The sequence below is a fragment of the Rhinoderma darwinii genome, chromosome 4, assembly GCF_050947455.1.
Source record: "Rhinoderma darwinii isolate aRhiDar2 chromosome 4, aRhiDar2.hap1, whole genome shotgun sequence".
NCBI classification, from domain to species: Eukaryota; Metazoa; Chordata; class Amphibia; order Anura; family Rhinodermatidae; genus Rhinoderma; species Rhinoderma darwinii.
In genome coordinates, this window is record NC_134690.1 from 400702974 (window position 1) to 400726462 (window position 23489).

The 23489-nt window shown below is 39.6% G+C and overlaps 1 protein-coding gene across 1 annotated transcript in view; it reads left to right on the forward strand.

The window, feature by feature from the left end:
- The window catches only part of LOC142760579 (ALK tyrosine kinase receptor-like), a 358286-nt gene that overhangs the window by 187279 nt on the left and 147518 nt on the right, over window positions 1-23489 (forward strand). The window contains exon 3 of the mRNA XM_075863768.1: window positions 21538-21687. Within this exon, the coding sequence (XP_075719883.1) occupies window positions 21538-21687 (150 nt within the window). The remainder of the gene's footprint in view (window positions 1-21537; window positions 21688-23489) is intronic.

Sequence of the window (23489 nt, forward strand, 5' to 3'; positions counted from 1 at the left end):
TAGATAGATAGATAGATAGATAGATAGATGATAGATAGATAGATAGATAGATAGATAGATAGATAGATAGATAGATAGATAGATAGATAGATAGATAGATAGATATGAGAGAGATAGATAGATAGATAGATGATAGATAGATAGATAGATAGATAGATAGATAGATAGATAGATAGATAGATAGATAGATAGATAGATAGATAGATAGATAGATAGATAGATAGATAGATAGATAGATAGATAGATATGAGATAGATAGATAGATAGATATGAGATAGATAGATAGATAGATAGATAGATAGATAGATAGATAGATAGATAGATAGATAGATAGATAGATAGATAGATAGATAGATAGATAGATAGATAGATAGATATGAGATAGATAGATAGATTCTAGAAATCTTTCATCATATTAAAGACCAGGCCCAAACTTACAAAGAACAACAAACTCCAGCAACCCAGACCAGAGATGGACATACAGAGACAATCTCCAGCGACACCCCCGCTGCCCCATGTCCCAATGTCCCACACCCCTCACCCGACACCCTCAGAGACTGTTTATCTCAATTAGAAAGAGACTTTGTACAATTCAAAGAAGAACTTCAAAGAAATCTCGGTGACAAAAACACAAATGACCAAGTAATTAAAGAGATAAACAAACTGAAATGTGAACATGCATCAGCTCTGCAGGAAATACAATGTACACTCCGAGAGCTGCAACAAGAAAATACAAAGCTCAGATTAGAGATAGAAAATCTAAAACCACAAACACAAAGTCTAGGAGCAAGGGAGAGCGCTGACATAAGGACTGCTAATGACCAGGGCGCTAGTACATCAAATCACCCAAACCCAATAAATATTCCCGAAATTAATGAAAACAAACTAGGAGAAAACAGAGCGACACAAGTGGATACAAAGCCGACCGCCAACCAATCCTCCAGCACAGAACCACAGCAGCACCACATAACACCACCAAGCAGGACCCAGGACACAAGCATCAGACAAGCCACCCGCAAGTCACAATGTCCTGATACTGTCCTAATAATTGACTCAAATGGCAAATACCTTAATTCACGGCGACTCTTCCCAGGAAAAAGGGTCAGTAAAATTCACTGTGCAACTATCCAACAAGTCACATCAGTCATCAATAACCCACATTTTACCAATCCAAACCATCTCATTATACACACGGGTACAAACAACCTCCAAGACCAGCAACAGCAGATTGCAGAACAACTGACCCAACTAGCAAAGACGGCACAACAAAAGTTCCCTGACAGTAAAATAATTATATCATCCGTGCTCCCAAGAAAAGATGTGCCCAACGAGATCACCCAGGCCATCAACACAGAGCTGGCAGCGAACATCAGCTCAATGTCAAACATCAGCCTGGCACAACACCCCTCCATAGAGCAGCACCACCTGTATGATGACAAACACCTCAACAAACGAGGGGTCAGCCTTCTGGCCAAAGAACTGAAAGACATTGTGCTGAACAGACCCCCCAGACCTGGACCCCACACCAGCCAAAGCCAAAACATGGAGACATCACTAACAATGAAAAGACCTCAAACTCCACACACCTCACTACACCCAGGAGAAAAACCCCTTTACCCAAGGTCAGACCAACAGAGGCAAAAGCCATGGAGAAAACCCCCTGCCTCACACAGAGACACGCAGAGCAGAGACATGGAGGAAACCCCCTGCCTCACACAGAGACACACAGAGCAGAGACATGGAGGAAACCCCCTGCCTCACACAGAGACACACAGAGCAGAGACATGGAGGAAACCCCCTGCCTCACACAGAGACACGCAGAGCAGAGACATGGAGGAAACCCCCTGCCTCACACAGAGACACGCAGAGCAGAGACATGGAGGAAACACCCTACCTCACACAGAGACACGCAGAACAGAGACATGGAGGAAACCCCCTGCCTCACACAGAGACACGCAGAGCAGAGACATGGAGATGATAAAGACCCTGCTCAGCACTCTATGTAAAAAACTAATGTGACTGTACAACACGAGAACATCTACAACACATCCAACAGTCACATCTCCAGCCCGTCCTACACAGCGCCGCTCATTACAAGGTATATGGACACACAATGACGTCCTTTATAATCAGCAGCTGGAATATTCAAGGCCTCAACGCCTCAGCCTTTGGATGCAAAATTAACGATCCAGACTTCATCCAAAGACTGAAAAATATCGATATACAAATCCTCCTGGAAACATGGACTAGGACAGAGAATGAGTCCCTGGTGCCCACTGGATACAGGGAAATCTCTGTCCCCGCCCTGAAAAATAAACACATCAAGCAGGGTCGGTGTTCAGGAGGAATATTAGTCTGGTACAAGGAGGAGCTCCATGAGCAGATCAAAGCCGTGAAGCGAGGAGACAGCCACATCTGGATAAGAATAGGCAGCTCCATCCTCACCTCTCAGTCTGACATGTATCTCTGCGCAACGTACATCGCACCGCCAGAGTCCCCGTACTCCAACCCAGACAGCTTTGAGATTATACAAAGGGAAGCCGCCCATTTCCAGACCCTGGGCAGCGTTCTCATCTACGGAGACCTCAATGCAAGAACGGGGAGAGATAAAGACTACCTGACCAATGATGGAAATATCTTCATCTTTGGAGCAGAGGCCGACTGTCATAACTCCCTACAGAAAGAGAGAAACAGCTATGACAGCACCGTCAACAAAAGCGGGAAAAAACTACTGAATCTATGTCGAAGCTTAGGACTCCACATACTGAATGGCCGCACCAAGGGAGACTCTTTAGGAAGGTATACACTAAACTCCCATGTAGGCAACAGTGTAGTAGACTATGCCATCACGGACATGGACCCCGCAAACATTGGCGCACTCATAGTCACTCCACAAACGCACCTGTCAGATCACAACCAATTACTTCTATACATCAAATCCACAACCAAACCATCTGCACAAAAAACACATCAAACCGGCCTCTTCAACCTGCCCCCATCTTATAAATGGTCCAAAACGTCAACTATAAAATATAAAGAGACAATGAACAGACCAGAAGTGCAGGAGATGCTTCACAACCTCTACAACAAGGTGTATGAGACAAGCCCAGGAGGGGTCAATCAGGCCGTAAATGACCTCAATAATATATTCTATACCATGGCAGAGAAGTCTGACCTGAAAAGATGTGACTACAAGAGGCCACAAGAAATACATCCTAACGGTTGGTTTGACCGTGAGTGCAAAGAAGTACGGAAGACCCTAAGAAATGCCTCAAATAAGAAGCACCGAGACCCAAACAACAGCGGTCTGAAGGAGGCCTACAGCAACATACAGAGGCAATACAAGACCATCCTCCGAAAGAAAAAACAAAGGCACATCTCCACCAAACTTACCCAACTCCAAGATGCCCTCCATGACAACTCGTTCTGGGAATTATGGAAACACATGGGCAAAAATTGCAAGAAAAACAACCTTCATATTCAAAATGGCAACATCTGGCTCCAATATTTCAGGGACCTCTACAAAGATATCCCGAAAGAAGAACAAAGCCAAGAACAAAAACAAATAATATCAAAATTGAAGGCGATGGAGGAAACACTTAAAGATTCTCAAAACCCCCTGGATACACCAATAACACTGCAAGAAGTAACAGAGAGAACCTCAGACATAAGGTGTAAAAAATCCAGCGGCCTAGACAGAATCTCACCAGAAATGATAAAACACAGCCCGCCAGAAATACAGGCCGCAATAGTCATACTATTTAATATAGTGCTGAGTGCCGGCTACTTCCCGCAAATCTGGAACCAAGGCCTTATAACACCAATCCACAAGAGTGGGGACAGGTACGACCCGGCCAACTACCGAGGGATATGTGTCAGCAGCAACCTGGGGAAACTGTTCAACAGCATCCTGAATAAGAGAATCCTCAGCTTCCTCTCCCAGCACAATGTCCTCCACCAAAGCCAAGCTGGGTTCATGCCAAACCACCGCACCACTGACCACATCTACACCCTGCGCAGCCTCATCAAGAGCCACGTCCACAATACAAAGCATGGGAAGATTTACGCCTGTTTTGTGGACTTTAAGAAGGCCTTTGACTCAGTGTGGCATCCGGGCATATTCCTGAAACTGCTGGAGAGCGGAATAGGAGGTAAAACCTATGACGTCATCAGAAGCTCCTACACAGAGAACAGATGCAGCGTGAAGGTGAACGGGAGAAGAACGGCTGATTTCCAGCAGAGCCGAGGAGTCAGACAAGGCTGCAGCCTCAGCCCAACGCTCTTCAACATCTACATCAATGAACTGGCCACAGCTCTGGAATCCTCCTCAGCACCAGGTCTCGCCCTCCATGACACCCAGGTGAAATTCCTGCTGTATGCAGATGACCTTCTGTTACTATCACCAACCGAGAAAGGTCTCCAAGACAACCTGCAAATCCTAGAAAAATTCAGCTCCACGTGGGCACTACCCATCAATGCCAAGAAAACCAACATCATGGTGTTCCAGAAGAGAAACTCAAAATCCCCCAGGCACCCGACCTTCACACTAAATAACGCCACAATCACAGCGACCGACAGGTACACTTACCTGGGCCTAGAAATCAACCAATCAGGAAGCTTTAAACAAGCCATAGAGATTCTGAAAGACAAGGCGTGCAAAACCTTCTATGCCATCAGAAGAAAACTCTATCATCTCAAACCACCAGTGACGGTCTGGCTGAAAATCTTTGACTCCATCATCTCCCCAATCCTCCTGTATGCCAGTGAAGTCTGGGGTCCGGACACATACCCAGACTGGTCAAGGTGGGATTCCAGCCCAACAGAAATCTTCCACCTAGAATTCTGCAAACACCTTCTCCAAGTCCATCGGAGCACCTCAAATAGTGCCTGTCGGGCAGAACTGGGCAGATTCCCACTACACCTCACAATCCAGAAGAGGGCGCTATCATTCTGGGCCCATCTACACAGCAGCAGGCAAAGTTCCTATCACCATAAAGCCCTGTTACACCAAGGGGTCCCAGGTAAACCAGGCCCCCCAGAACATCTCACCCTGACCCGGCCTGAAGAAAATGTCACTCAGCGCGGCCTCACAAAAGCCGAAATCAAGAAGACAATAAACAAAGGCCAAGAGGAATATATCAGTGACTGGAGGAACGACATAAAGACATCCCAGAAACTGACAATATACCAGAGTCTACAGCGGGAATATAAACTGGCGCCATATCTGGAGAAACTGCCAAACCCCAGAGACAGACAGATCCTGAGCCGCTACAGACTGAGCGCCCACAACCTGCTCATCGAATCCGGGCGCCACAGACAGAACTACAAGCCCAGGGAGAGCCGACTGTGCCAACAGTGCGACCAGGAGGCCGTGGAGGATGAGACCCACTTCCTGCTACACTGCTCCAAATACTCAGCAGTGAGGGACACTCACTTCAGGAGACTCTCTGATCTCTTACCGGACTTCAGCTCCATGGAAGAGCAAGAGAAACTCTACATCCTGCTGGGTGAAGAGGAAACCACAGTGGGCACAGCGGCACAATATGTCACTGCATGCCATAAACTGAGAGAGACATGATATGCCATGGACTTGTATAACCCCGACCCTAGATGTGTCCCTATCCCCAAGCCCTCAGTCCCTATCCCTCATTCCCTTACTTCTTACTTGCTTTGGCAATGCTAATATGTATTTGGTCCTGCCAATAAAGCTTCTTTGAATTGAATTGAATTGAATAGATAGATAGATAGATAGATAGATAGATAGATAGATAGATAGATAGATAGATAGATAGATAGATAGATAGATAGATAGATAGATAGATAGATAGATAGATAGATAGATAGATAGATATGAGATAGATAGATATGAGATAGATAGATATGAGATAGATAGATATGAGAGAGATAGATAGATAGATAGATAGATAGATAGATAGATAGATAGATAGATAGATAGATAGATAGATAGATAGATAGATAGATAGATATGAGATAGATAGATAGATAGATAGATAGATAGATAGATAGATAGATAGATAGATAGATAGATAGATAGATAGATAGATAGATAGATAGATATGAGATAGATAGATAGATAGATAGATAGATAGATAGATAGATAGATAGATAGATAGATAGATAGATAGATAGATATGAGATAGATAGATAGATGGATACATAGATAGATAGATAGATAGATAGATAGATAGATAGATAGATAGATAGATAGATAGATAGATAGATAGGAGATAGATAGAGAGATAGATAGATAGATAGATAGATAGATAGATAGATAGATAGATAGATAGATAGATAGATAGATAGATAGATAGAGAGATAGAGAGAGAGAGATAGATAGATAGATAGATAGATAGATAGATAGATAGATAGATAGATAGATAGATAGATAGATAGATAGATAGATAGATAGATAGATTACAACCCCACCCTGTCCTGCAGTCATGTATCACCCCACTGTCTTTGCTCCTTCTACTTGATAACCTATATATAGCGTCCACGGCCACGGACTGTCGGGATTACTCACCCCCGGACGGCCGCAGCCATGGATCTGTGACTGGCTCGCATCTCCTCGCTAGGAGACGCTAGTGCTCACTTCTACTCCGTTCTGCTGTGTCCCGTAGGGTGCGCGCGCACGCTCGTGCCGACCTTAAAGGGCCAGCGCATGAAAATAGATATCAATTAGCCCATGTTCACCCTGGACTATAAGAAGGGCCCTGCCCCTTTACTCCTTGCCTGAACGTTGTTGCGTTTACCCGTGTTAGTCTTGCAATAGGTCCCTTAGTGTTATCATGTTCCCAGTGTTCCCGTACCTGCTACCTGTATAATGTGCTACCGTTGTTCCTGTGACTTAGAAAGTCAGAGTCGTGTTGTGCCATCGGTCACGCCTGGTGTCTGCTGCCAAGGTCCCATATGAGCCTAGTCATCGCTACTGTCTGAACTGCTACAGGTACCCTTGTGCTTGGACTATATATTCATTGACTTGATACACTGTTTGGCCAGCTGCTATCATGCCGCGGCGGTGCGGCCCAGGGGGTCCACATACCCACAGTTGTCAGAAGGTGGACAACCCCTTTAATCAAACTAGCTCCACATTTTATTTTAGATGCTTTGGTCATGCTCATGTCCCTTGTGCTAAAGTTTAAGATATTGGACCACGACATTGTGCCTCCAGTCCGTCTCCCTGTGATAAAGTGATATGTGCGTCTGAATAATGTGCTGGCGGCAGGAAGCAATAAATGTTGATGAACCCGGGCTGAGGATCCGGAGTAATGAAAGTTTTTTTTCTCACTTCAGCTGATTATCACATCCTGAGGTGTTTACCTGTAAAACAAAATTGATGAATAAATCGTTTTCGTTTTATGTCGGGGAAAACTGCGGCTAGATGAGAATTCGGGGACTATAGATTAAGCCATAGTTAGATGATGGGGGTTGTAATATTGCCCTCCAGAGAATCACTCACTCAACATTTCACATACATTACCCCATTATTAGCATCTTCTCGATATTCAGTCTGTTGACCTCAAAGCTTCACCAATGTCAACAGATGTATAATATGATGTCATCAATCGAGGGCTACGCCCCCAGTCAGGTGAGTGATGTCAGAGCCTTTATGGCTTCAACATTTATGGGTTAGGCCTCATGCACACGACCATATTACAGCTCTGTACCACCTCTGAGTAGTAAAGCTATAGTGTGGCCCCCTATAGAAGTTTTTGGGGTCCTACTGTACCTCTAAATGCTGTTTGAATCTGTAATATGGTGCCGTATGGAGCCACACAGAGCGTCTGCGGTGACATTTTACGGCACTGCTTGGACTCTGTGGCTCCATACCCACTACCCCATGCCGTGTGCATGAGGTCTTATATTGATCTACAATCTTGAAGGCCGAGGCTTCCTTAAAGGGGTAATTCTGTGAAAGTGAACTTCTAAAAGAACTCTTTTATTCTAGAAACTAGTGGTGGTCCGAGATCATAGACTTCATCTGCTCACCTGTATCTACAACCCAAAAGAAGATACGTTTCCCCTCTTTTATGTAAGAAAGTGTGAGGCATGTGCTTTAAAGGGGAATTCCACTTTTCAAAAACCTCAAATATCATTGAGATATGCTAGAAGATGATATAGATCAGGGTCTACAACTTGGCAGGAGACATAGAGGCTGAGGACCACCGGGTTGAGGGTCGATAGAGGCAAAAACAAGAAGATGTAGCCAGATGTGAAGGCTGGAAATCAGAACTGGAAGCAAGAGCCGAAAAATAAATTAGTAGCACTCCAAGTCTAGCACGTCAATTTGGTCCATGCGTTGAATGGACCAAATGGCTTGTTGTCTGATGATGTCATCAGGGGCACTTTTTGAGATGACATCACCACACATGGTAGTCTGGATCCACCACAGAGCAGAGGCAGGTGAGAAACTACTCACCAACCTCTGCTCCAGTGGCAACTCAAGGAAATGTCATAATGGGCAGAAGCCAGGCCAACCCCATCACCAAGAGTGGGTAAATAACAGACAAGTATCTACACTTCTTTCTCCAGACTTCCCTCCTCGTCATGTGAGTGATCCCCCCCCCCCATTTGGTGTCACGTTGTCACGTTTTATCACCCTGGTCTAATGAAAGAGGTAATTGGGATGGATACAATCATAGAGAGATGAAATTCCTCAGAAAAATCTCTTTCCAAAATCTCTGCTTGCTAACAGTGAATGGAAGCATTCTTGTTTATTGGTGAAAACCTGTATAGATCATGTCCAACTGACACAGCTTGGCGGTATTTGGTTTAGAAAACCCATTTTGAAATACTCTATTGGGAATTCTGAGTTAATAGAGGGGGTTCCCCCATTCAGGACTCATGTTTTGGTCATAGTGGCAAGTGGCTACAAAGAGTGTCTCTGGAGGACCCGACATATCCGTGCATTACATGTACAGCCCATTGATTTAAATGATAACTGTGTGATGCTATGTTTCCCCTGTGGTGTCTCTCCAGGAGAAAAAAAAACCACTTGCTGTCAGGTTTCCCCACATATTGCACCTGATCGTTGGGGGTCCCAGCTGCTGGACGCCATGTGATCGGCTGATCATCAAGGGACCCAACCAAAAAGGATCGTCCAAAGTAGACAATCCCTTTAAATGTATTAGAGATCTAAATGTCCTGCAGCTGTGTAAACACAATACATAAGAAAAAAAATTACATTGCCAGGGGTGTAGCTTTAGGGGGTGCAGACATTTCAGCCCTACCCAGGCCCTGGTTCCTGAGGGAGACCAAAGGCCTCTCTGCCACAAAAGAAGACACCAGTATTATACATAGCACATGGTGGAGGGAGGGCCTAGTTATAGATATTACACTGGGGCCCAGGAGCTTGAAGTTGCGCCTCTAAAGATTCTTATTCACTGACAGCAAGCAGATGACTTGAAAATGGAGAAGAATTGGAATACAAAATATATTAGAAAATTGCAAAACTTTTAATTATACAATAATTAAGCATTATTAACCTAAATTAGGAAAACCTCTTTAAATCCCATCTGACTTCCCTTCCGCCTATCAACAGCCTATAACATTTTTTTAAGGGCAACTAATTTTATTCCCTGTGGCCATTTTGCACTACATATAACAATATATTAGGGTCAGTGGGGTAAGGGTTGCGGTCACACTCTCTGCGATCGTGATCGCTATGCCACGGTTCCCCCTCAGGCTGCCCCAGTAGACAACCGGAAAAGGTCTGCGTCATGGTGTATACAAGGTTCCGGCCCTATAGATTATGTGCTGCGTCGTATACAACGCGCCAGGACCTCGTATGCGCCAAGGAGCAGACCGTTTCCAGTGCCGCAGGTAGCAGCCTAAAGGGGATATCCTAATAGGCATACAGCCAGGGCAGGCCTCGCCAACGGGTTAAAATAAATTCTACAGCCAGAGTGCGGATAATTTTTGACTTACCCTCGTACATATGTACGATCTGGGGAGGCTGATCAGGAAGAAGTTGGCACCAGTCTCATGATGTAATTCCATAATATTTTGTCCCATATCCGGAGCTGCACTACTTTGCAGATATGACTGATCTCCGCTGGTTTCCTGGTTTCGGGGCAGGAGCAGGAGTTATATGACATCCAAATTGAAGAGATACTTAGGAGTCACAGAGTAAGTAAATATGAGGAGAACATTGCGCTGATAATGGGCTCTCACCCAGAAATTACATTGTGGAAATAAAGACATAAATGCAACATGTTATGCGGCTAATGTCTCCTTCCCCGTGCCCGTACGTTCCCGTAATAATGAAGCCTCGACTCATAATGACCGAAAAAACTCTCCCTCCGTCTGTGAGTTTTTAAATCAAACATTATGTCTTCTGCAGCGAGAGCGTTATCAAAATACTACATAAAACGCAGAGATTTAATTTTACTTTGCTTGAAGGAAATGAGTTCCAGACATGATAAATATATAGCCGTAATACAACTAAACAGAAACACAAAATACCCGGCCCCGCTCCTCTATACTGTAAGAACGGCCTCAGATCTGTAAGTAAAAAGAGCGCTGTGGGAGACCTGGGTACAAAAAGTGCCCCCAAAAAAATAAAATAACAATAAGCCGTGCTGCTGGGACTCTAAGGCCCTGTTCACACAGAGTTTTTTGCAGGCGGAAAAATCTTGCCGAATTTTTTGTGGCGTCTTTCGCTGCGTTTTTCAGCTGCGGCCAAAAAACGCAGCGAAAACCGCTTTCACTGCTTCCCATTGATGTAAATGGGAAGTCAAAGACAGAAACGCCCGAAGAAAGGGCATGACGCTTCTTTTTCCCGCGAGCGTTTTTTTTCCGATCGTGGGGAAAAAAAATGCCTCTGCCTTTTTGGCGCGGTTTCCAATACGATTTCCGCGTGCAAAAACATGCCAAAAAAACTCAGTGTGAACAAGGCCTAAGAAATCAAGTATAGTATGTGGAGAAATCTGATGGCAAGAGATCAATTACTTTACACTGGCGCCACAGGAGAAATCCAGCACCTTTATACACCCTATTAGGGAATTAATAGATCGGGGTCCTCCCTTCAGGATCTTCATCTCTTGGTCAGGGTGGAGAGCGGTTACATAGAGCGTCTCTCTCTCTGGAGGACCTGTCCTGTTCTTTATTACACAAACAACACATTGATATGAATGGGCACTGTGTAATACTGCATTTCTCCTGCGGTGGCACTGCAGGGAAACTGAACATCTACTGCCAGGTTTCCCCACAGATCACAGCTTATCACTTGGGGTTCCAGCAGGAGGACACTTTGAGATCATCTTATTGTTAAGTGATCCATCTAACAAGTAGAGATTGTACATACCCTAGAGGCAGAGAGGAGATACCTCCCTGCTCTGCCGTAGTGATCAGTGGCATCGCGCTGTAGCAGCCATAGCGGGTCCCGTAGCAGCCGCTACGGCTGTTACAGCGATCGTTACGCCACTGCTCTTATGGACTGTGCAGAACTCCTCTCTCCAGACAAACTTCATTAAGAGAAAGCAGGAGGTGAGGAGTTGGCTGGAGGACCATAGAAAGGATGGGGAGGGGGTAACAAATACCAACCTCTTCTTTCTTGGTTGGCAAAACCCGGCACCATAATGGGGGGCCCATTTTGATGGTTGCTATCCCCCCTCTCTTCCAGGTGCCCTGCCGTTCCAGACGAAACCAATTTTTACATTTTGTGTTGGAGATTTGTTTTCACCCGCCACGTAGTTCTGTGCCTCGTATAATGAGTTTATGGGGCGCCTATTCCTGTTCTGGGGATGTATGTGCTACATAACCCGGCATTGGTAATGAGGTATAAAGTTCTGAACCGAACATTCATGATTTGCGCAGAATGTCGACCAGTTAGCGAGGACATTTTTATGCGCTTGTTTCTCACGATTGGGTTTCGAAAGAAGGAAATGTAAAGTATTAAAAATAATGAATTAAAATTGTAAAAATTTAAATCCAAAATTCTACCGCGAGTCTATGAAGGATGACTGCTTAATGTCCTTACGAGGCTCCGGAGAGAAACAGATATTTCTGGGGTTATAGAGACAAATGGCGGGAAATACGATGAAACGTAATATCCCACATTACAGCGGCGGCTTTGTCTCCTTTCTCCGGGTGATGTGCGAGATTTGGATTTGTGATGTTCCCCTGAAATAAAGGCTTTATTGTTGACTTCATAGCATGGACTTTTAGTATCTTTATCACCAGGGAATTACATATTATTCTTCCTGGTTTCTAGTATTTTCCGATACTGAGGCTTAGGCCGGGTTCCCACGTAGCGTAAACACTGCAGAATTTCTGCAATGGAATTCTGTGCGGAAATTCCGCAGTATTTACAGTAACAGCAAAGTAGATGAGACTTTTGTGGCGGAGAAATCGCAACTGATAAAAATATATATATATATTATTTCCCAGAACCCCCTGCTTCTTCCTCTAGTCCGGCCTCCTGGGATGACGTTTTATCCCATGTGACTGCTGCAGCCAATCACAGAATAGAGCGGTCACATCAGCTGCAGCGTCATCCAGGGGGGCAGGACCGGATGCATCACCATGACAACGACCGGGATAAGTATAAACGTCTTGTTTTGGGCTTTTTTCTACCGCTGCTTCGGAAAATTCTGCCCGAAAAACTGCACCACAATGCAGACAGAATGTGCTGCTGATTCCAGGTCGGATACGGTGCATAGTTTTACGCAGTGTATCCGACCTGTGGGAACCCGCCTTAAAGTTCTAATATATAAGCGATAGTCTGGTTTAAAAAATCAAATACCCCACTAGGGAATTCTGAAATCAAAGAGGGGGGTTGCCAGGGAGAAAATCAGCTACAAAAGAAGATCACATACTCTGGAGGACCCGACAAATCTCTATATTACATGAACACAATATTAATATAAATGAGCACTATGTAATGGTGTAATGCTTCTTCTCTTCTGTGGTGGCGCTGCAGGGAAATTCATCACTTGCTCTCTGGTTTCCCACAGATTACAGCCAATCACTGAGGTTTCCAGCTGCAGGACATTCTGTGATCAGCTGGTGGTTAGGAGACCCTTCTAACAAAAAAAGGATTGTCCATAAAAAAACATCTCCCTTAAAGGAACAGTAAATGTAAAAATCAATAATATTAATAAACACAGATGTTACAGATGCCCATAGCATTTGGGATGGTAGTTGACCAAAAGTTTAGTTTATAATACAATGCTCTGTCCACACAGCCATTATCCGGTCATGGATCACCTCCACCAATCCCCCAGATATTATTTCTAAATTCATTATATTGTCAGTATAATTAAAACTCAAACTCTATTGGCTTAATAGCACAAGACAGATATGAATCATTAATCAACTCATTAGACGGATATTTTTTTGTATTTAGAAACGGACATGATTTCAGGCACCAGTGATTGTGGAAAGATTAAAGGGTTAAAAGTCTCCAGATATAATTGAGAAAAGGACATTGCTATGTAATGGATCCCAATACACCGTAGCACTGTAACCTCCTGACACCGAGGCCGTAAACACAACCAGGACATCCCATAATACTAAATGCTATTACACAAAATGGATTATATCTCTATCTCTACTGAATTTGTTTCCATCTTTTGATATAAGGGCAACAGTGTCCATATTATTTATCCTGATGTGAATCCGTACAAAGCGAGAGAGTGGATAATCAATAACTAGAAAGAAAACCAGACAGCAAATCTATTCAGATACCAACAAACCCGGCTTGTTCAGGTTCATATTCTTTTCCATAGGGGGCAGTATTATAGTAGTTATATTCTTGTATATAGGGGGCAGTATTATAGTAGTTATATTCTTGTATATAGAGGGCAGTATTATAGTAGTTATATTCTTGTATATAGGAGGCAGTATTATAGTAGTTATATTCTTGTATATAGGAGCAGTATTATAGTAGTTATATTCTTGTATATAGGGGGCAGTATTATAGTAGTTATATTCTTGTATATAGAGGCAGTATTATAGTAGTTATATTCTTGTATATAGGGGGCAGTATTATAGTAGTTATATTCTTGTATATAGGAGCAGTATTATAGTAGTTATATTCTTGTATATAGTGGGCAGTATTATAGTAGTTATACTCTTGTATATAGGGGAGTATTATAGTAGTTATATTCTTGTATATAGGGGCAGTATTATAGTAGTTATATTCTTGTATATAGGGGGCAGTATTATAGTAGTTATATTCTTGTATATAGGGGGCAGTATTATAGTAGTTATATTCTTGTATATATGAGCAGTATTATAGTAGTTATATTCTTGTATATAGGGGGCAGTATTATAGTAGTTATATTCCTGTATATAGGAGCAGTATTATAGTAGTTATATTCTTGTATATAGGGGAAGTGTTATAGTAGTTATATTCTTGTAAATAGGGGCAGTATTATAGTAGTTATATTCTTGTATATAGAAGCAGTATTATAGTAGTTATATTCTTGTATATAGGGGACAGTATTATAGTAGTTATATTCTTGTATCTAGGGGGCAGTATTATAGTAGTTATATTCTTGTATATAGGGGGCAGTATTATAGTAGTTATATTCTTGTATATAGCAGCCGTATTATAGCAGTTATATTCTTGTATATAGGGGGCAGTATTATAGTAGTTATATTCTTGTATATAGGAGCAGTATTATAGTAGTTATATTCTTGTATATAGGGGGCAGTATTATAGTAGTTATATTCTTGTATATAGGAGCAGTATTATAGTTGTTATATTCTTGTATATAGGGGGCAGTATTATAGTAGTTATATTCTTGTATATAGGAGCAGTATTATAGTAGTTATATTCTTGTATATAGGGGGCAGTATTATAGTAGTTATATTCTTGTATATAGGAGCAGTATTATAGTAGTTATATTCTTGTATATAGGAGCAGTATTATAGTAGTTATATTCTTGTATCTAGGGGGCAGTATTATAGTAGTTATATTATTGTATATAGGAGCAGTATTATAGTAGTTATATTCTTGTATATAGGAGGCAGTATTATAGTAGTTATATTCTTGTATATAAGAGGCAGTATTATAGTAGTTATATTCTTGTATATAGGGGGCAGTATTATAGTAGTTATATTCTTGTATATAGGAGCAGTATTATAGTAGTTATATTCTTGTATATAGGAGAGTATTATAGTAGTTATATTCTTGTATATAGGGGCAGTATTATAGTAGTTATATTCTTGTATATAGGAGAAGTATTATAGTAGTTATATTCTTGTATATAGGTGGCAGTGTTATAGTAGTTATATTCTTGTATATAGGGGGCAGTATTATAGTAGTTATATTCTTGTATCTAGGGGGCAGTATTATAGTAGTTATATTCTTGTATATAGGATTAGTATTATAGTAGTTATATTCTTGTATATAGGAGCAGTATTATAGTAGTTATATTCTTGTATATAGGAGCAGTATTATAGTAGTTATATTCTTATATATAGGGGGCAGTATTATAGTAGTTATATTCTTGTATCTAGGGGGCAGTATTATAGTAGTTATATTCTTGTATATAGGATTAATATTATAGTAGTTATATTCTTGTATATAGGGGCAGTATTATATTAGTTATATTCTTGTATATAGGAGCAGTATTATAGTAGTTATATTCTAGTATATAGGGGCAGTATTATAGTAGTTATATTCTTGTATATAGGGAGCAGTATTAGAGTAGTTATATTCTTGTATATAGAAACAGTATTATAGTAGTTATATTCTTGTATATAGGGGGCAGTATTATAGTAGTTATATTCTTGTATCTAGGGGGCAGTATTATAGTAGTTATATTCTTGTATATAGGGGCAGTATTATAGTAGTTATATTCTTGTATATAGGAGCAGTATTATAGTAGTTATATTCTTGTATATAGGGGAAGTATTATAGTAGTTATATTCTTGTATATAGGAGCAGTATTATAGTAGTTATATTCTTATATATAGGGGGCAGTATTATAGTAGTTATATTCTTGTATCTAGGGGGCTGTATTATAGTAGTTATATTCTTGTATATAGGATTAGTATTATAGTAGTTATATTCTTGTATATAGGAGAAGTATTATAGTAGTTATATTCTTGTATATAGGGGCAGTATTATAGTAGTTATATTCTTGTATATAGGAGCAGTATTATAGTAGTTATATTCTAGTATATAGGGGCAGTATTATAGTAGTTATATTCTTGTATATAGGAGCAGTATTATAGTAGTTATATTCTTGTATATAGGGGGCAGTATTATAGTAGTTATATTCTTGTATATATGGGGCAGTATTATAGTAGTTATATTCTTGTATATAGAAGGCAGTATTATAGTAGTTATATTCTTGTATATAGGAGCAGTATTATAGTAGTTAAATTCTTGTATATAGGAGCAGTATTATAGTAGCTATATTCTAGTATATAGGGGCAGTATAATAGTAGTTATATTCTTGTATATAGGGGCAGTATTATAATAGTTATATTCTTGTATATAGGAGGCAGTATTATAGTACAGTAGTTATATTCTTGTATATAGGGGGCAGTGTTATACTAGTTATAATCTTGTATATAGGGGGCAGTATTATAGTAGTTATATTCTTGTTTATAGGGAGCAGTATTATAGTAGTTATATTCTTGTACATAGGAGGCAGTATTACAGTTGTTATATTCTTGTATATAGGGGGCAGTATTATAGTAGTTATATTCTTGTATATAGGAGGCAGTATTGTAGTAGTTATATTCTTGTATATGGGCATGACCACACGTGGCGGATTTCCTCCGCAACTGTCCGCATCAATGCCGCACAGAATCTGCGTTGCAGATTCTGCTGCGGATCTGCACAAAATGTGCAGTAAATTGATGCGGACTAGCTGCTGCGGACTGCGGGAAAAGTGCTTCCCTTCTCCCTATCAGTGCAGGATAGAGAGAAGGGACAGCACTTTCCCTAGTGAAAGTAAACAAAGTTCATTCTTACCGCCCGTTGTCTTGGTGACGCGTCCCTCTTTCGGCATCCAGCCCGACCTCCCTGGATGACGCGCCAGTCCATGTGACCGCTGCAGCCTGTGCTTGGCCTGTGCTTGGCTGCAGCCGTCACTTAGACTGAAACGTCATCCTGGGAGGCCGGACTGGAGACAGAAGCAGGGAGTTCTCGGTAAGTTTGAACTTATATTTTTTTACAGGTTGCTGTATATTGTGATCGGTAGTCACTGTCCAGGGTGCAGAAACAGTTACTGCCGATCGCTTAACTCTTTCAGCACCCTGGACAGTGACTATTTACAGACGTCTCCTAGCAACGCTCCCGTCATTACGGGAGCCCCATTGACTTCCTCAGTCTGGCTGTAGACCTAGAAATACATAGGTCCAGCCAGAATGAAGAAATGTCATGGCAAAAAAACAAGACGCATCCGCAGCACACATAACATGTGCATGACAGCTGCGGACTTCATTGCGGAATTTAGAATCTCCATTGAAGTCAATGGAGAAATTCCGCCATGAGTCCGCCACTGCTCCGCAACAGACAGAGCATGCTGCGGACACCAAATTCCGCTCCGCAGCCTATGCTCCGCAGCGGAATTTTACGCCTCGTCTAAACGAACACTGCTAAATTAAAGTGTAAGTCAATGGACAAACGGCTCCGCTGCGGATTAACGCTGCGGAGTGTCCGCAGCGGAATTTAAGTGAAATTCCGCCACGTGTGAACCCAGCCTATATGGGCAGTGTTATAGTAGTTATATTCTTGTATATGGGGGGCAGTATTATAGTAGTTATATTCTTGTATATAGGGGGCAGTATTATAGAAGTTATATTCTTGTATATAGGGGGCAGTATTATAGTAGTTATATTCTTGTATATAGGGGCAGTATTATAGTAGTTATATTCTTGTATATAGGGAGCAGTAATATAGTAGTTATATTTTTGTATATAGGAGCAGTATTATAGTAGTTATATTTTTGTATATATGAGCAGTATTATAGTAGTTATATTCTTTTCCATAGGGGGCAGTATTATAGTAGTTATATTATTTTATATAGGGGGCAGTATTATAGTAGTTATATTCTTGTATATAGGAGGAGTATTATAGTAGTTATATTCTTGTATATGGGGGCAGTATTATAGTAGTTATATTCTTGTATATAGGGGCAGTATTATAGTAGTTCTAGTCTTGTATATAGGGGAGGTATTATAGTAGTTCTATTCTTGTATATAGGGGCAGTATTATAGTAGTTATATTCTTGTATATAGGGGCAGTATTATAGTAATTATATTCTTGTATATAGGAGGCAGTATTATAGTAGTTATATTCTTGTATATAGGAGGCAGTATTATAGTAGTTATATTCTTGTATATAGGGGCAGTATTATAGTAGTTATATGCTTGTATATAGGGAACAGTATTATAGTAGTTATATTTTTGTATATAGGAGCAGTATTATAGTAGTTATATTTTGTATATAGGAGCAGTATTATAGTAGTTATATTATTTTCCATAGGGGGCAGTATTATAGTAGTTATATTATTTTATATAGGGGGCAGTATTATAGTAGTTATATTATTTTATATAGGGGGCAGTATTATAGTAGTTATATTATTTTATATAGGGGGCAGTATTATAGTAGTTATATTATTTTATATAGGGGACAGTATTATAGTAGTTATATTCTTGTATATAGGAGGAGTATTATAGTAGTTATATTCTTGTATATAGGGGCAGTATTATCGTAGTTATATTCTTGTATATAGGGGTAGTATTATAGTAGTTATATTCTTGTATACAGGAGCAGTATTATAGTCGTTATATTCTTGTATATAGGAGCAGTATTATAGTAGTTATATTTTTTCCATAGGGGCAGTATTATAGTAGTTATATTCTTTTATATAGGGGGCAGTATTATATTAGTTATATTCTTGTATATAGGAGGAGTATTATAGTAGTTCTATTCTTGTATATAGAGGCAGTATTATAGTAGTTATATTCTTGTATATAGGGTGCAGTATTATAGTAGTTATATTCTTGTATATAGGGGTAGTATTATAGTAGTTATATTCTTTTATATCGGTGGCAGTATTATAGTAGTTATATTCTTGTATATAGGAGGAGTATTATAGTAGTTATATTCTTGTATATAGGGGCAGTATTATAGTAATTATATTCTTGTATATAGGAGGCAGTATTATAGTAGTTATATTCTTGTATATAGGAGGCAGTATTATAGTAGTTATATTCTTGTATATAGGGGCAGTATTATAGTAGTTATATGCTTGTATATAGGGAACAGTATTATAGTAGTTATATTTTTGTATATAGGAGCAGTATTATAGTAGTTATATTTTTGTATATAGGAGCAGTATTATAGTAGTTATATTCTTTTCCATAGGGGGCAGTATTATAGTAGTTTTATTCTTGTATATATGGGCAGTATTGTAGTAGTTATATTCTTGTATATAGGGGCAGTATTATCGTAGTTATATTCTTGTATATAGGGGCAGTATTATAGTAATTATATTATTGTATATAGGAGCAGTATTATAGCCGTTATATTCTTGTATATAGGAGCAGTATTATAGTAGTTATATTCTTGTATATAGGGGCAGTATTATAGTAGTCATAGTCCTGTATATAGGGGGCAATATTACTGTAGATATATTCTTGTATATAGGGTCAGTATTATAGTAGTTATATTCTTGTATATAGGAGCAGTATTATAGTAGTTACATTCTTGTATATAGGAGTAGTATTATAGTAGTTATATTATTGTATATAGGAGCAGTATTATAGTAGTTATATTCTTGTACATAGGGGCAGTATTATAGTAGTTATATTCTTGTACATAGAGGGCAGTATTATAGTAGTTATATTCTTGTACATAGAGGGCAGTATTATAGTAGTTATATTCTTGTATATAGGAGGCAGTATTATAGTAGTTATATTCTTGTATATAGGAGCAGTATTATAGTAGTTTTATTCTTGTATATAGGGGCAGTATTAGAGTAGTTGTATTCTTGTACATAGGGGGCAGTATTATAGTAGTTATATTCTTGTACATAGGGGGCAGTATTATAGTAGTTATATTCTTGTATATAGGGGCAGTATTATAGTAGTTATATTCTTGTACATAGGGGGCAGTATTATAGTAGTTATATTCTTGTATATAGGGACAGTATTATAGTAGTTGTATTCTTGTATATAGGGGGCAGTATTATAGTAGTTATATTCTTGTATATAAGAGCAGTATTATAGTAGTTATATTCTTGTATATAGGGGCAGTATTATAGTAGTTGTATTCTTGTACATAGGGGGCAGTATTATAGTAGTTATATTCTTGTATATAAGAGCAGTATTATAGTAGTTATATTCTTGTATATAGGAGCAGTATTATAGTAGTTATATTCTTGTATATAGGGAGCAGTATTATAGTAGTTATATTCTTGTATATAGGGGCAGTATTATAGTAGTTATATTCTTGTATATAGGGGCAGTATTATAGTAGTTATATTCTTGTATATAGGGGGCAGTATTATAGTAGTTATATTCTTGTATATAGGGGGCAGTATTATAGTAGTTATATTCTTGTATATAGGGGGCAGTATTATAGTAGTTGTATTCTTGTACATAGGGGGCAGTATTATAGTAGTTATATTCTTGTATATAAGAGCAGTATTATAGTAGTTGTATTCTTGTACATAGGGTGCAGCAATGAGAACAGAATAATGTACTTGATGTAATTTAATTGTATTGTGGCATGGTGTTCTATGTATTTCACTGGCATGGGTCAATGTAGCTAATAGCGCGGTACTGCTGCTAATACTGCACCATTTTAGCCTAATCAAGTCTTCTTTAGTCAATTGGTGTTTTCGGTAAATATTCAATTCTTTATTTCAAAAAGTTCTTTTGTAACTTTTAAACTTACTGAACTATTGAATTAGTAAGAATCTTTGGATTAATATCTGCTGTATTATTAATACTTAATATCTTTGAATTTTGCATCAGAATATCTTTAGATGATGTAGTATTCGGAAACAACACTGCAACATCTTTGGTGCCTTCTATCGAAGTGTTAAAGGTCCTATTAGAGATTTTATACCTGTTGTCTTCCGCACTAATACTATTAAGCACCGCCCACAAATTTCCAATAGATGAAAAAAAAATTTTTATGAACCTTTACATTTTCAGCATGTAGGGAAGTGCAGATCGGACTAAATGTAGGAAGACCCTGAGAAGGAGGAACCTTGACAACCTCCTTATAATGTGTAAGCAGAGGCATAACTTAAGACTCCTTAGCCCCAATGCAAAATCTGTAATGGGGCCCCTCTTATGTAGCAGAGGGCCCTGTGGGGCCCCCTTCAGGCACCAGGATCTGGGTGTTAGTGCTACCTCTTCACCTCTTACAGCTATGTCCCTGTGTGAGAGACTTTTACTTTGTCTCCTGGAAGAAATCCCCAACTTATCAATAAAATACTTGTTTGAGGAAATACATTTTTGTGTTCCTTCCCTCTAGACCTGGGAGGCGAGCAGGTGTGTGTAATTTATTCATTTTTACATTTTTTTATGTCTTAGATTTCAACTGTAATTTCGAATCCCACTGTGATCTGGAATATTCTCCTTCTCAAAATAACAACACATGGAGAGTTACCAATGCGGAGGAGTTATCGAGGCAAAAAATCATGTCTGGTCCAATGGAGGATTATTCTGAGAACCCAAGGAGAGGTAGGAATTACTTTCTGATTGACGGATTCCAACTCTTTCTGGGAAACTTGAGTTCCTATCAATGAAAATGTTCTTTAAGGACTTCCATGTTGTTGTCCACCTTTCGAACCCGGCAACTCCTCTTGTCTTGACTTTTTTGTATATGTTAGTGGTTTTGGATAGAAAATTAATTCAGGTAATATGATGGCAATTAGAATCTGTTCTGTTGGTTGGAAAATATATTGGACATGGTGGAAAAATTTTGGGATTTTAGTTATTATTGTAGTCACAGCCCTCAAATAAGTCATCCAGCTAAAACCATTTCTGATGTGCCCTAGAGACATGTGAGAAGATGACTTAGATGAGAATCCATGAGCTTGGACCCCCCACTAATTCCCAGTTCGAAGAGGCAGTGGGGCTCTCGGGAAAGTGTGAACTCCATAAGTCCTTCAAAAACTCTGTCACTCGAGATCTAACTCCAATTTAATCAACTATCATGAGCAATTTACAACACTGATCTCCATATATTTAGCAGAAGGAATTTTAGGACCCCTTTAGTCTCCAAGACCCGGTAGCGACTACAACCTTTTAGCCCACTATAATTACGTCCCGGTCATGCACTAAATATTGTGCCATGATCTCAATAATAGACTGATATTGGAACATTCGTATGGTTGATATGAATTATTATGTAAATGGTTATCTGTATTGATCTGTCTTCAGCATGTACTTGTGTGGTGCATGGACTAATATTGACTGTGCTCCAGATAGGCTGACAGGAGGAGTTGTCATAGGGGCTATCGTTTAGGAGGTTGAAAAATATTTTTAATGAATTTGAGTATCAATTTTCTTTATAAACATGGACTTGAGTTGTCCAGTTGGTCCTTATAACTTATATAGTGTCCTTGTTTACAACTTCCGATAGGTTCAGCCTCCCTTGGTTGTGTTAGATTCTCTTCTTTCTATAAGACATATGAGCACCTTATGGTATAAACTTAGGATATAATGGTAAACGTTGTACTCTCTGTATATAAAGAATGGAGGAACCCAAGTTAATAGTTTATATCTTAGAATATTTCTTCCAAGACATCATGTTTGTCTCAGATCCAGGGTTTCTAATCGATTTGTTGCATTTTTTTTTATTGCTGTTGACAATCTTCTTTTGAACTTTGGCCTCCTCAATAACATTTCTTCAATTTTGATCCTTGCATTCTTGATCCCAGACTTTCCATAGTTCACATAACCCCTTTATGTGGTAGATCTCGACTCCCAAATATTATTGATACCTTTACCTGCCTCACGTTGACACTAATTTATCTCAACGTTTTCTTTGTCAATTGGAGGTAGGAGTGACGATTAAGATTCTTTATTTAGAAACACTTCACCCCCACTTGCTGGTTCATTAGAACTACTCTATTGCCAAAAGTAAATGTTAGTTCTACAATGAATTTTAGAGAAACAGATGATAAGTAAAAACTATTTGCAAATGACAATGGCTCATTTGTACTTGTTCAATAGTACAAATTGCCAATGAGCCAAATGTTCTTGTAATGGTTTCTAAAGATTACTTTAAAAGTGTAGATATTTTAGGATGGTTGTGTGCCTTTTAGGATTGTCTTGGGCTTGTCGTACAGTTTACAGATCCCCTATATCCTTCGGATGCCCAGGTTCTGACACAGAATGGAAAAATCCAGCCGAAGCCAAACCCATTCGGAAAAATGACTTTCTGCTTGGGACAAGTTATGAAGTTGATTCACAGATAACCTACTAGACCTTATTGATAATCCCAACACTAGCTATACATTTCCCAGAGAATCATGGTG